The sequence below is a fragment of the Excalfactoria chinensis genome, chromosome 3 (genome assembly GCF_039878825.1).
Source record: "Excalfactoria chinensis isolate bCotChi1 chromosome 3, bCotChi1.hap2, whole genome shotgun sequence".
NCBI classification, from domain to species: Eukaryota; Metazoa; Chordata; class Aves; order Galliformes; family Phasianidae; genus Excalfactoria; species Excalfactoria chinensis.
The window spans coordinates 89,484,595-89,498,316 of NC_092827.1; the positions used below are offsets into that span (position 1 = coordinate 89,484,595).

General features: G+C 43.7%; 1 protein-coding gene across 4 annotated transcripts in view; it reads right to left on the reverse strand.

Annotated features, from left to right (window-relative positions):
* SHLD1 (shieldin complex subunit 1) overlaps positions 1 to 13,722 on the reverse strand; it is a 54,920-nt gene that overhangs the window by 27,371 nt on the left and 13,827 nt on the right. For 2 of the 4 annotated variants that reach the window (XR_011903016.1, XM_072331115.1), the window contains exons 1-3: positions 10,602 to 10,737; positions 9,975 to 10,086; positions 9,027 to 9,196 (exon numbers count right to left, since the gene is read on the reverse strand). Coding sequence is in view for 1 of the 4 variants with exons in the window: in XM_072331115.1 (XP_072187216.1) it covers positions 9,027 to 9,189 (163 nt within the window). In the remaining 3 variants the exon portion in view is untranslated. Of the gene's footprint in view, positions 1 to 9,026; positions 9,197 to 9,974; positions 10,087 to 10,343; positions 10,554 to 10,601; positions 10,738 to 13,722 lie in introns of those variants that run through there. The other 2 variants (XR_011903017.1, XR_011903018.1) reach the window with 2 other exon arrangements.

A 13,722-nucleotide genomic window follows, 5' to 3' on the forward strand; every position in this document is an offset into this window, starting at 1 on the left:
TTTCTGTTCCCAATCTACAGTTTTCCATGTCAAAGGAGTCCACATTTGCACTTCAGAGGATTGGAAATGATTCATAAAGCACAGAACAAAGTCTTGTTCTCTGTTTTTTATTTACAGGATTTAATTCCCTCTTATTTAAACAGCTCAGACTACTCACTGGCCTGGTAAGATAAAATAGCGTTGGCATAAATATGTATAAAATTGCCTTGCAGCCACCTTCAGAACAATTGCCATAATGAAATTACTGCAGTTTGAATTAGATTAGGTCACAGCAGCAGACAAACACAGATAGCTATAATGAGAGGAATAAAAGCCCTGGACTGCAATGACAGCTAGATAAAGATAAGGCAGAAATAGCCCACAGGGACTGTTATACTGCAGCCACAGAGCAAGGCAAGATTGAATGATCCCAGTCCCACCAGAGGGCAGGTACAGCTATATGTACCCATCACAGGCCATGATACCTGGCACCAACAGCGAGCCCGTTATAGCCAGTAAGTGAACCAGGTTCTCTCACACCAGATAACTGGTAAACGATTAATGAGATCTTATGTATCTTTGTATATGCAACGTGTGCCCTCTTCAGAGCTTCATGAGTTTGTTATTCTATAGTTAACAACCAGACTGCTAGTGTTGGTGTAAGGTGAAGCATCCATGGTTTCTCATCTCCAGTAGATGGAGCCTTAGGAAAACCTACAGGTGCATGTTATGCTCATGAAATTAGCTACACTGCAGCCTGAATGCCCGCAGAATTTTCCGTGCAGCCTCCTTTCTGAAATGAACACCAAGAATATTTATTTTACTACGACATTTCATACAAATACATAAATTTCCCTTACTTGAGATTCCATAAATTCCTGTAATTGATGCTGCACCCAACTCTTAAGCCCATGTGACCTTTTTAAAATCACTAACACTGTCTTTATATTTTAGTTTCACCATTTCAGAGTCTAAACCAAATCCTAGAGCCTTATAACTGGGAAGGATTGGAAGAGCACCTTGGAAAACACAAGGACTACAAACTAAGCAAACATCAACGGCAGGTGCAGAGCAAACAACCAGCAAAACAACATACACTGAACTAAAAGCAAGGACTACGGCACCTCGATTGGATGCTCTGAGCCACATCACAGACATTGCACAGTACTCATCCCTGTATCCCTAGAAGATCACCAAATCGCTTAGAAGGGACACGCAAAAGGACAGAACAAAGATGGCCAATGTCACATAATGGCTGTTCTATGAGATTTCATATACTGGGCTCCTTTAGCCTGGAAAAAATACTACAGAGGGAGAACCTAGTACCTGCTGCTAAAGATAATACCACTCAATCTCCACTCTGACCACTTGTGCTCCCATGCCCAGTATTTTCTGCTTTGGAGATGCTGTCTGTTGCACTGTGCACCAACTATAACTGACAGATGTGCACAAATTCCAGGTTTGCTAGTGTGAGGCTGTAACATGATGGAAAGCACAAGCAATTACAGCAGAAAGGTCCCAGGCTGCAGAAAGTGAGGATTTGTTCAGAAGTAATGGCCATAGGCACAGAAATAAAGGAAAGAAGCTGCTTACCTTCAGAAGGACTCTAGCATGCAGGGATCTCCAGCAAGATCCTCTTGCCTCCACTGCCAATCCTTTAATGAGTCTGGAAAAGGGTGGATCCTGGCTCCAGCTCTTCCGGTCACTCAGGAGCATTGCATGCACCTGAGCTTCCCTGGGCTGGCCCTGTCCTCCAGGTGTTCAATCACTGGTTCAAGCTGTGACTTAGCTTTACTGCTACAGAGGCCTTGTCAGTCAGATTCCAACACCTCACATCTTCTTCATAGGGTGACTTGTTACTTGTAAAGGAACAGTTGGAAGCATTTAAGAGAAATTTCTACCAAATGAAATGTGTTAGAAGAAAATAACCCCACACACTTCTGCACACAGGAAAACAAAACCATCACTAAAATTCTTTTAGTAATGTAAGGGATGAAGAAACACATTCAATTTCTAAGCCTTGCTTTGTACAAGCTTATTTGACAATTCAGTATTAGGGCTCTAGATCACACAGCATGCCACAAACAAATCAACATCATCACTGCAGCATGCATTTGACATTTAAAATGGAAAATAACCCTCTACATTTTAAATGGAAAATAACACACGGGTTCCAAATTCTGTGTTCTGCAAGCACTTTTAAAAGAGCTGGGGGTAACACACAAAACACATATTAGGCTCCTTCCTATGTCCTGAGACTCAGGAGCTTGACTGGTAGTGCAGCTCAAACTGCCTAAAAAGCAAACCCACAGATCCTCTTATTCTGGGGTAAAGGGTAACATAAGACAACTCCAAGTAAGTCAGCGTAAAACCTCAGATTACAGCAGTAGCTGTACTGCTCAACTGTTCCTCAACTTAGGCCAAACTCCCAAGCTTTCTTTTATGCACAGAACCACAGAACCTGCTCAGACATGTTCAGTATGAGAAAAGAACCCCTCATCCTTGTTACAAAAGCATTTCTCTCTACTTGATTTCTGCTTATTCATGGTTTAGTAAACCTAGTCCATTTTCACAGAACACAAATTTACTTTAAGACACCGATGTCTAAAAGCGAAGTTGCATGTCCCAGTCTCTTCCCCTGCTTTACAAGTACAGTGCTCAAATTCACCTTAAAATAGTCTGCAAAGAATAAAGCACTGGCTTTTTCTCATCCAGGATTTATTTTTGGCTGAATGTTTTTATATAATATACGCCTGAACAAAATGATCTACTAGAGAGGTAGAGCTCTTCAGCAACTGCGCACTGCTGAGTTCTTTGTTTTTGTCATGCAATTCCCTGTATTGCTCTTATGCACAGTGGCACAAATTCCATTTTGCTGCTTCATTCAATATTCAACACAACCGTGCCACAAAGAGACACTGGGAATTTTAACGCCTTCAAAGCCACAGATCTATCCCACCTGAGGGACTGGCCATCACTCCCATGGAGCTGGGCAAATTCCCTTCAGCTGAGTATGTGCCCTACAGGATAACCAGGTCTACCCAACATTCTTAGGATTTGAGACATTTCACCAAATACATCCTCCACAGATTAGCAATATAAGCTTCCTTATGCCAAAATTCACGCTCTGGATGGTGAGAAGTCAACATTCCCCAGAAGCATTCCCACATCAGCCTTGGAAACTGCCTAGCATCATTTCTCAGTGGCAGTAAATTAACAGGACTGAGCTCAGTACAGAAGCACGCATCTATGATCTGCACAAGCTGAAAAAAAGTGACCAGCCCTCTAAGACTGATAGCAAGGGAAATGAGTAACATCACTCACTAGAGGGCAGCCGAAACAAACCAAAACCCCAGTAATTCTTCGAATGGGAGCCACGACCCTCAGCAAGTCAAAGCCACTTAGGCACAGGCCACCTACATAGAAAGACACTGTTATTCCTAAAGGCACTTGCGATCACAGATCAAAGCAAAATGCCTTTAACAAGTGGGAGAATGCTATCACTCTGCAGTCCAAGAATCTTCATACCAGCACCAAGCACTTTTCTACTACATCTGCGCCTTCACTTTCACATCAAATCAAATAGCAAGATACTCTCTGGGCAGCCTATATCTTTTAGGTAAAGATATTTCTATAAGTTTGGCAGTCAGGAATGCAGGTTAAAGGGGTTTTCTTTAGCCCAACTGTGGCTCATTCTCAACGTTATTTAAAATATCTTTTGTGTTTTGCATTTACAAAGCTAATGCAGGCCTCTTAAACGAGACCTTACATAAGACCTTTAGTCTTCTATCTGTCTCTAGCATGTCCAGGCAAAATGATATTTTGGAAACTTTGCTACTTTTGATATCAGTGGCAGCCCAAACAGCTACATGTAATTTCTATACCATCTAATGAATGAATGCACTGAGTTCACAGAATCACCAATGTAGGAAAAGACTTGCAAGATCACCCACTCCAACCATCCACCCATCTCCAATAGTTCTCACTAAACCATGACCCTCAACATAACATCCTAACACCCCTTGAACACCTCCAGGGTCAGTGATTCCACCACCTCCCTGGGCAGCCCATTCCACTGCCTGATCATTATTTCAGAGCAGTAGTATTTTCTGACATCCATAAATCTCCCATAGCACAGCTTGAAGCCATTCCCTCTAGTCCTATCACCAGTTACACGAGAGAAGAGGCCAACCCCCAGCTCACTACAGCCTCCCTTCAGGTAGTTACAGAGAGCAATACTGAGCCTCCTCCATACTGAACAATTCCAGCTCCTTCAGCCACTCTTCATATGATCTGTGTTCCAGACCCTTCACCAGCTTTGTTGTCCCTTCTTTGAACGTGCTCCAGGGCCTCAATGTTTTTCTTGCAGCGAGGGGCCCAAACTGGACACAAAGTTCAGGGCTGAACTGGAGCTCCAAGCACCCAATGAGTGCCAGACCCAAAAGGTTGCTGCTGACATGAGAAGTACAGCCTGCTTCTTTCATTTCCAGCTTCTACATCAGCACTTGTGTGCAACTCCCTTATGAAAAAAAGCACAAGCCACGCCAAATTTCAGTAAACACAACCCGATTCTGCAAGAGATTAAGCAACTCTGGACAGGAAAGAGGATATGGTAAACGGGAGAGAGCATTTAAGGACAAATCACACGTACTGACATTAATGTGACTCCTCAGATGCTAATAAAAGACACAGACAAGCCACCGCAAAAGGAAGCGTGTAAACTCAGTAGTTATGTGTAGCATTTTTTTCAGAGAAATCATAATTACCTGTAGAGCTGAGCAGTGCGTTAACAGCCTGGGAATTTCTGCTTTCATTAACACAGGCTGCTTGAGGGGGAAAAGAAAAAAAAAAAAGCACAATCCAAACAATCCAAAAGCCATGACAGGACTATCCTGTGCTCAGGCCTCCTCTTGATTTTAGCTGCAGCAGCAGTGCCAAGAGCTACACACCACCTAAGCCTTTCTGACTCCAGGCCACACAGAACTGCTCTTTGCTTCTGCTCAGCTTCCCCCAGGTCCTCACTAGTAGTTACAAACAGCGTGTTTTTGAAGGAACAACACCATCCATCAAAAGGAACCTTAAGCTTGGCTGCCCACAAGGAAAAAGCAATTATGTTCTAACATTACTTTTTCCAGAAGCCACAGTTCTGGTAAAAGTGTAACCCCATAAGAAAGACAGGACACGTTGCAGACCTCTGTATCTTGACACAAACCCCTGTTGCTGCCAGCAAGAGTAGCTTCCTCACATCAGTATCCCCACCTGAGTACCAGTGCCAGCACTAAGGATAGAGCAGGAATAAGAACCAGGGCCAGCTTGGAACACTTGCTGTACTGGGGGGGCGGAGGTCACAGCAGTCCACGGACAGTAACCAAGTAAGTTTGTGCTTAAACACAAAGCAAATTGCAAGAACAGAAGTAGTGATTCCAGAGAGGGTAACTAAATGTTGAAAACCTCTATTTCCCAAACTGATGTTTTCCTAAAGCTAGCATTTAGACATACACAAGTCTCTCCAATCACACAGTAAATTCTTTTTGTTTCCCCGCTCCACCCAGCTGCTTCATCGTCATCTTTCCTCTTCTACTGTCTACTACTCCTCTAGCTCTGTTTCATGATGCAACATTTTCCATACATCTCCCCCTTTCACTGGGTGACCCTGTCTACCTACCCATCCTCTTAAGGACAGATCTTAACTTCTCATGACAAAGAAAAAGAGACTGACAGAGAAGCCACGTGACATACAAGGAGGCTCAGTCTTTCCCAAGACTGGGAGCTCTTGAAAATCCATGCAGGCAGACAGGGCTGAGTTCTGACCATGTGCCAGACAGGGATAGTCCCCCAAGCACAGCCCCATGTCTGCAGTCTACTCTCTAACCCTTTATTAGGTTGTGAACTTTCCAGGCAGACTGTTTCCACCATCCTCATTACACTCTGGTTTTGATGAGACAAGAAAGAGGAACATCACCAGTGACTTATTCCATTATAAACAGAACCAGAGTCTGGCCATCTTTTAAATATAAAACCAAACAATTGGAGGTCTTTCTCTCAACCTGGTCACTGTTGAATAAGAAGTTTTGCTGGATGCTCTTCCCAGTTTAAAGGAGGTAGTAAGGTATTGCTGCAGTATTGTACTCAGTGATGCAGATTAGAAACACCAGAAGTGAATGTTGGCTTTGATTTTTATTTTATGTTTTAATTACTTTCCAGCATAGAGGGGCATATATAAAAAAAAAAAAAAAAAAAAAAAAGCAAGAAGTTCACAGATCAAATTAATTTTCTTCAGTCTATCGCTGCACAAACATTTGAGCTGACAATAATAAACAAAAAGTACACATCTGTTACAAGAGCGCAGCCGTCTCTTCCACACAAACCCTAAAAGCATTAATTTATGCATAACTTAGACAGTTAGCATTATTTCTGCAGGTCTACTCTTCCCTTGCTTAGGGATGCCTACTATCATGAGGTCCTGTTTTCACAGCTAATGGGGACTATCTTCTGCTATTACAAATGACGTAGCTTCTCTAGACTAATAAGACCTATTGCCAATGACTCAGGCACCAGGAACACCACATATTCATTTCCGAATCCTGAGGTTGGGATGGCACAGCATTTTAGTCAGACTGAAGTCCAGCTCATATGACAGATGTCAGATCTGATAGACTGCACTGTCAGTCTGCTTCTTTCCTGAGGAAGCTGTCACATTCCCAGAGACTCAAAGGCCTTTGGGAAATGATTTTGAATCAGAGGAATGCCACCCCTAACAGAATTGTTTCCAGTTTAACGGGAAGACTCATCATCACACTGCCAAAGCCCATTGTGGGGTGCAGGCTATAGCCACCCCAGGCTGTGTCACAGCAGCAGTACGCAATGTCATATGAGGAACAAGCAAAGGAGCTTCCTTTTCCATGGCTGACAGAATTTGCATGCCAAAATAAATTGACAGAGGCACAATGCTTTTAGAACACTCCTGCTTTTTCTGCTGCACTGACCAAGCTCCATGGCTTACTGAGTTGAAGTGTCATCAAAAAAAGAGTTCAAGGGAGTAAGCACATCAGTTTGATACTGTTGTAAAGAGAAAAGAAGGAAGATGTTCAGAGCATGCAATGGGTTTGTTGTGATACTTCGTTACTTCACTAATGAACTCTCCCTCCTACAGTGCTCATCCCACTCCTACTGCAAAGTGGTTTTAGACTGTGAGGGACCTCAAAAAAAGGAGGAGGAAGGAGAGGGCTCATGGGTCCGTTCTGCCTTTCTCAGAATACCTGGAATCCCTCAAAACAGCAGGGAGTGCAAAGACAACAAAGAGGCAGGATCCAGCATCACAACATACCTCAGTGCCAAGATTTAGCAATCTATTCTACGTGTTCATTGCAATCACCCAGTGTTATCATCTGGGCTTAGGGCTGTGTATCTTCACTTCCACATATGTCATTGCTGCTATCCCTCAGACCAGTCTAAGGATTGGTCACAAAGTTCTTCTGTGCTCCCCATTCATCAGTACAATCTAGTCTTCATGCCCCAAGACATAATAAATTGTGATCAAGCAATTAGGCCACCCTATACACGTTACAGGAACTACCTCATAGCTCTCAGAATTTCTTCATATCTGCAACATTGGGCTTCTGAAATACAAGTAGATAAAAGCCTTCCAGTCTGTCCCACCATCAAGGGAACTTCCCCATTCTCTTCTCACACAAGAGCAGAAAAAGGCTTATGCAGGACATTCATTGCAGAGGTGGTCACCACTCTTTTTCACAAAAATAAATGCAAAACTTCAATGCAGATATTATTCCTCCAACAAGATAAGGATCATGGTTTATTAGAGCATCCAGTAGGAGATCTGCGTCATTAGAAGCCTAAGATGCATGACTTCCTTGCCTGCGTAGGAAAGCCAAGCAAGGTTTGATATCTACTATTTGCATGTTTCATTACAGGTTCTGGATGACTCGCAATTAGAGGTGAGGACAACCGCACATGCATGCCGTGAACATCAGCTGAGCAAGATTAGTTTGGTAGATCCCACTGCCTACCTGTTTAGCATGCAAAATAGCAGTATCCTCACTCACATATCTAATTCCAAGCAGATCTCTTTATTCTACAAGGCCAAAATATGCCACACAATGCCAAAGGAAGGAGCTAGACTATACTACTATACTATATATAGTATAGTATATATACTAGACTATACTAGACTACTTCAGAGTCCAAAGCAATCAGAAGTATCATCAGCCTGTGGATTTGCCTTGAAAAACTATCTCCTCACGTTATTTGTGATCAAAGTTTTCTTCCCCCCATTACATTACATATAATTACTACAATCCTCCATCCAGCCAGTATCAGTGTATGGCAGGAAGTATCACTGTGCCACTACATTTTGATTTAATGCTTCTTGCCATGCGTTCAAATTGGTTGGGCTGAAAGGTACAGTAATCAGAGCATGCCATCATTGCATCTTCTCGGAAATGCTAATACTCCTACAAATCAGAAGAGGACAGTCTAGAACATCATTTCTGCAGGAATCAGCTCGCCCTCAAGGAAAATGAGGAAAATGCTATTCCCCAGGAGCTGAAAGGAAGCAGCTCTTATCCTGCTTGTCTTAACACAACTTGTAATACTCAAGTAATAGGCTACAGAGGCCACATCCTGAGCTTTTTGCTAAAAGATGCATGATACAAAGAGCACACAAAGAGCTTAACAGAGGAGATTTATTTTTTTTTAAAGTTCTTACTGACAATGGTAATTTGAGACAGTATTTCCTACTGATGCCCAGAGGATTGCTCCGTGGTTTTGTTCAAGCAACTTTCTTCTACCAAGATCACACTAAACATGAAGAGACTGTTTTTAAAAGCAAAGAGCATCCTTTGAACTCCCTTCATATATCCCTCTACCTACAGTGCACACTGCATCTATCAAGCTAGAAGAGTAAACTGTGTTTTAAGACAAGGCAGATGCACTGCAATCAGACCACTGTTACACATCCAAATGACACGCTGCCTAAAGAGATAATGCACTGGCTAAAGGAAGGTCACGTTAAACTATAGAGCTGTTACCTGTGAGTGGAGAGCGAAAAGTATCCACAGAACTAAAAAGTCCCTCGCTGCTCTCAGTGCTATGTGGAGACAGAAGGCCATCTGCTAGGTCACAGACAGAAGGGAGATCCAATATGCTGCTCTCCTCTGAGTGATGACTTGGTGATGTCTCTTCTCCTTCCATGGTCCCACTGTAGATATAAAAACCTAGCTCAGCCATATTTGTTTAGCATGAAAATCTGAACTAAAACAAAACAAAACAAACAAACAAACAAAAAAAAAACAACAACAAAAAAACACCACCATAGCAACACCAAAAACCATAGACAATAACCCTCAGCCCTGAATTGAATAACCAGGAGACCACAGTCAATCAGATCTCCCTAGAGGGTTCTGAGAAGTACAGAATCAGGCCCAGGTCACTAGCCACACCAGGAGCTCACACAACCTCTGTGCTGCTTTTTTTAATACAGAAATACTTTACAGAACATTCTGATTCAGTTCTTGGTCTGAAAAACAAAATAAAGCAATTCAACCATGGGCAAGTGGAAGGTTATATCAAGAGGAGGAGCTGGCACAGCAGAACAGTCTGAGGCCAACACTAACATAGGTGGGCTGCTGCGATCCTGGCCCTCTTTGTAGCACCCTGTACTGGCCTCTTCCCCTGTGTTACTAAAACAGAGTTAACAGTATTTGCAGCCATATGATTATAAGAACCAGACAATGGAAACTAATGACTACATTTTCTCTCTTTTTTTTTTTTTTTTTTCCTGCTGAAGTACTCCCCTCAGATCAGCTCCCACAACTTCACAGTGCATTCTGACCACACAAGGACATTTAAATCAAGGGTACAGTGGTCCTACTCATAGAACTGGCAGGGAGATGTGTTTGTGAGGACAAACAAGACCTCAGCTCAGCCCTGGCCCTTCAGACACGTGGAAGGGACACACTGTTAGCCCTGTGCCATACCTAGGAACAGCACTGGTATAGGAGCAGTCTTCTGGGACAGGTGCCAGGCACAAAGAGCTTGTTGCTGCTTCAGGATTCTCTCCTTCCTTCACGGTTTGTCAGCCTCAGCTCACTGGAATGAAACAAACAGGCCTGTTACATGCTTTGCATCAGCTGAGCGGGCTGACTGGACAGCGTGACCTTTCAAAACACATATGCCACCTCAAGTCAACAGCCAGTCACCACATCCATTTCTGTTTGCCAGGGCTGGCACAGTGAAAGATTTTTTCTAGGAATCAGAAAAAGCACATCTAGTAATGCCCTTCAATCTTCCAACAGTGACGGAGACCTCCTGGAAAGGGCTCAATACACACTAGAAATCAAGCCCACCCTTTCTTTACAAGCTGCTGCTGTTTGCTCAAAACCCGCGAAGCAGAGGAGCAGGTCACAGGGGATACCCTTCTTTCCTGTGAGCAGTGGGAGCTGCAAGCTTTCCCTCTCCTGCTACTGAGGAGAAAATCGGGCTGAACAAAACGCTGAGTGGAAGGTGATAAGGTGAAGGTGATAAGGTGAAGGCCAAAGCATCCCGGCCCGCTCACTTTCTCCCCCCCTTCCCCCCGCGGGCATCAGGGAGGCGAGCGGACCCACCGCCCGAGCGCCACACGCAGAAGAAGCCGCCGGCGCCATCTTGGCTCGGGGCACGCGCGCTCCCGGGAGGCGGCTCCTCAGTGTAGGGGGGCGGGGAGAAGAATACGGGGGGTCGGGCGTGCTGAGGAGGGCTGGGAGTGGCGGGGTGTGTGGGTTAAGTGCGTTGGGGTGAAGGTTGTTGAAAGGCCGGGGGGGGGGAGCATGACGACGTGGGAGTGAAGTCTCCACCTCCAGAAGCGCTCTGGCAGTAGGGAACTTGTGAGGTAATTTTGGCTCCTGAACCAGCAAGCAGATGTGGTAGGGAAGGAGGCTGTAATGTTCGTGAGCGGCCTTCTTCAGCTAACTAGCTCCTATTTGTGGCGTTATGTGGAAATCTTTAGACTTCCCTTTGTTTCCTTCACAAGAAAGGAAGGATCCCGTGCCCTCCTGCTAGGGCAGCACACTTCCCTGCTACCTCTGCCGTGCTCATCTCCAGCCTTCACCTTCACTTCTCACGGCACTACCAGCACAGGGATTCCACCTGCCTGCAGGGAAGTCCCTCAGTGTGCACGATGTTCCTTTGTATTGGTGCGTTCATGTTAGCACGGGACAGAACTACACCAGCAGCCACCTCTGAAGCTGGTTAAAGCAAGCCCATGGGCCGAAAATAATGCACAATGAAGCCTCATTCTTAGTATTTTGTGAAGAGCAACTGAGATGCACGCATGGGAAAAAGGAAAAGCCTTCTGACTATTGCAGCTCTGTCACAACAGGAGCTCTCAGAGTGTTGACAGTTTTGATACTGGTTTCAAGCTGTACAGTTTCATGTCGCCAAAGCTAATGTGTGTCTACTAACTTACCACCTTAAAGAGTAATTTAGATGAAAAAAAAAGACCTCATAAACAGCAGGCCTAGGAACTTCATGTTTTTCATTTCTTTCCCACTGTCACACCACAGAGGAGTAACTCTGTCAACAAGACTTCCTGCTTTCACAATAGCTAGACATGAATTTAGTGCATGAAAACAGAACAATAACTGAACAGCTTCAGTTCAGCAGGAAGCACCCAGGGCAGGAGGGATGCAGATGGGGTTCGAACAAGGCTGATTTTTTCCCAATTGGATCATATGAGTTTGTTCTGTTATTCCCACAACTGAAAGCATGAAAATATAACAGTATTTAAATCCATTTTATGCACGCACTCTGTTTCCCAGCTCTAGAGACTACTATTAAAACTGATGGAGGATCAGACTGTGCTGGGTTTCCATTGAGAAGCCCTCTCAAGCTCTCCAGACAGCTCTTCGTATGATTTTGCTCTATATGGACCTCTTGCAGTTTTGCCAGGAAAGGGCAAAGTTAGGTCAGAGAAGAGTTCTTCACCACCCAGAAAGAGTAAAACAATTGTCATTCTTTAGTCATTTTTTTCACAGACATCATCTCTTCACCTTTAGCTGTGTCCTTTGCTTGCACAACATAGCCTAAAACTGATTGATTTATCCAGCTGTGTTAGCTCATCAGATAAAGGATATTAACAGTGTCCAGGACCACATAAAAACATCGTGTATGTCATGTTTTGCCACATCAAAGCAATCGTTTAAACCAGAAAGCCTCCCTCTAGGGGATCAGTTCCACTTAAACTGAAATATTCCTCCTTGTTATCACTCACTCCAAACAATGATAAATGAGGTGCTAATGGAGTTTGGTGTGGCTTGCTCTACAAAGTTCAGACTGAACCATCACAGTCTAACACATTATCCCAACCCCATAAACTATACTCCAGTACTTCTCTTTGGGACAGGTTAGGGTTTCTAACAGCAAGCAATCCTCTGTAGTGCAAAAAATGGGTCAGCCAAGCATCTGAAAAACTCAGCCTGTGCTGGCTTTCTTTGGCTGTAAGATAAATAATGCTTTTTGCTTCCTCTTTCAGTAATGAGAAGTTTAAGCCTTTTACTTGCTGCAATCAACACCCTAAGCTACAGGAAGTTTCAAAGAACAAATGATATTTCTGCTGTACCACATGCCAACAAATTGACTTTTTTTTTTCCCTCCTGGGAATATGTTGCTATGGAACTGCAAGTGGTATCTGAATTTTTAAGGCGCCACTTCAAAACCAGGCTTGAAATCATGGTGCTAGACAGCTCATGTTTTCCCCATGTCTTAACTCTGTCTTTTGGAATTCTATGATTTTGGGAGAAACTTGCTCTCTAGACAAAAAATAGAGCAAAAATTTTGCTCTCCCTTGGTTTCTGTGACCATCCTTATTGTATTCTGCATTCTCCCTCAAATTCTCCTTTGGTGCATCCTTGTTGATGCCTTCATCCTGCCATCAGAAGGCTCTCTCAGAGGGAGCCTCTGGTACAAGCACATTCAGTTGCGTCCTCCACCAACAGATCCAAGTAAACAATAGACATCAGTATCAGGTTCGGAAACTAGGGAGCCAAACCCATTTCTTACAACCCCCTACCAAATCCTGTCTCCCACTTTTGCTGGAATGAGTGCAGGAAATGTGACTCTTGGCCCCTCCTACTGATATGGCTTCTTTTCTCTCTTGTGCTACCCACTCTGCATCTGCTGCATCTTGAAACAACTTTGAAGGAAAGCTTTTTATGATGCTAACACTATTATTGTTCTGCTTAAACTTGTTGTACAGAGTGGGAATACAAGAAGGACTTTACAGAGCAGTTGCTGTGGAGCAAGATAAGGACTTTACAGAGTAGCAGCTATGGAGCAAGATAAACAGCATGAGAACCAAGGACACCTCTACAAGAAGAAAGAACGGCTCACAGCTTTGGAGGCGGGGGGCTCAAGGTTGTTACTGTAGAAGCTTTCCACCAACACTGAAAGAGCAGATACATTTGGAGTGACAGTTCTTATCTAGGCTCATCTTTTGTTCTCCATTTGGGGCAAAATAACCCTTTAAGCATCGGTGATCTGATGTTTATCCCATTTCACTCTCATTTTAACTGTGTGAACCTAGTGAATTCCAGTCTCTTCTTATATCCTCTAAACCTTACAATACACAGCAGTCAGCAACAGGACTGTGATTATGCTGGCATAAGTGTGGGTCTGAAGTTTTAGATCCAGAATTTCCAGAGAGCTTCCTGGACAGAAACTGTTACAAATGGACCTACATATGTCTATTCA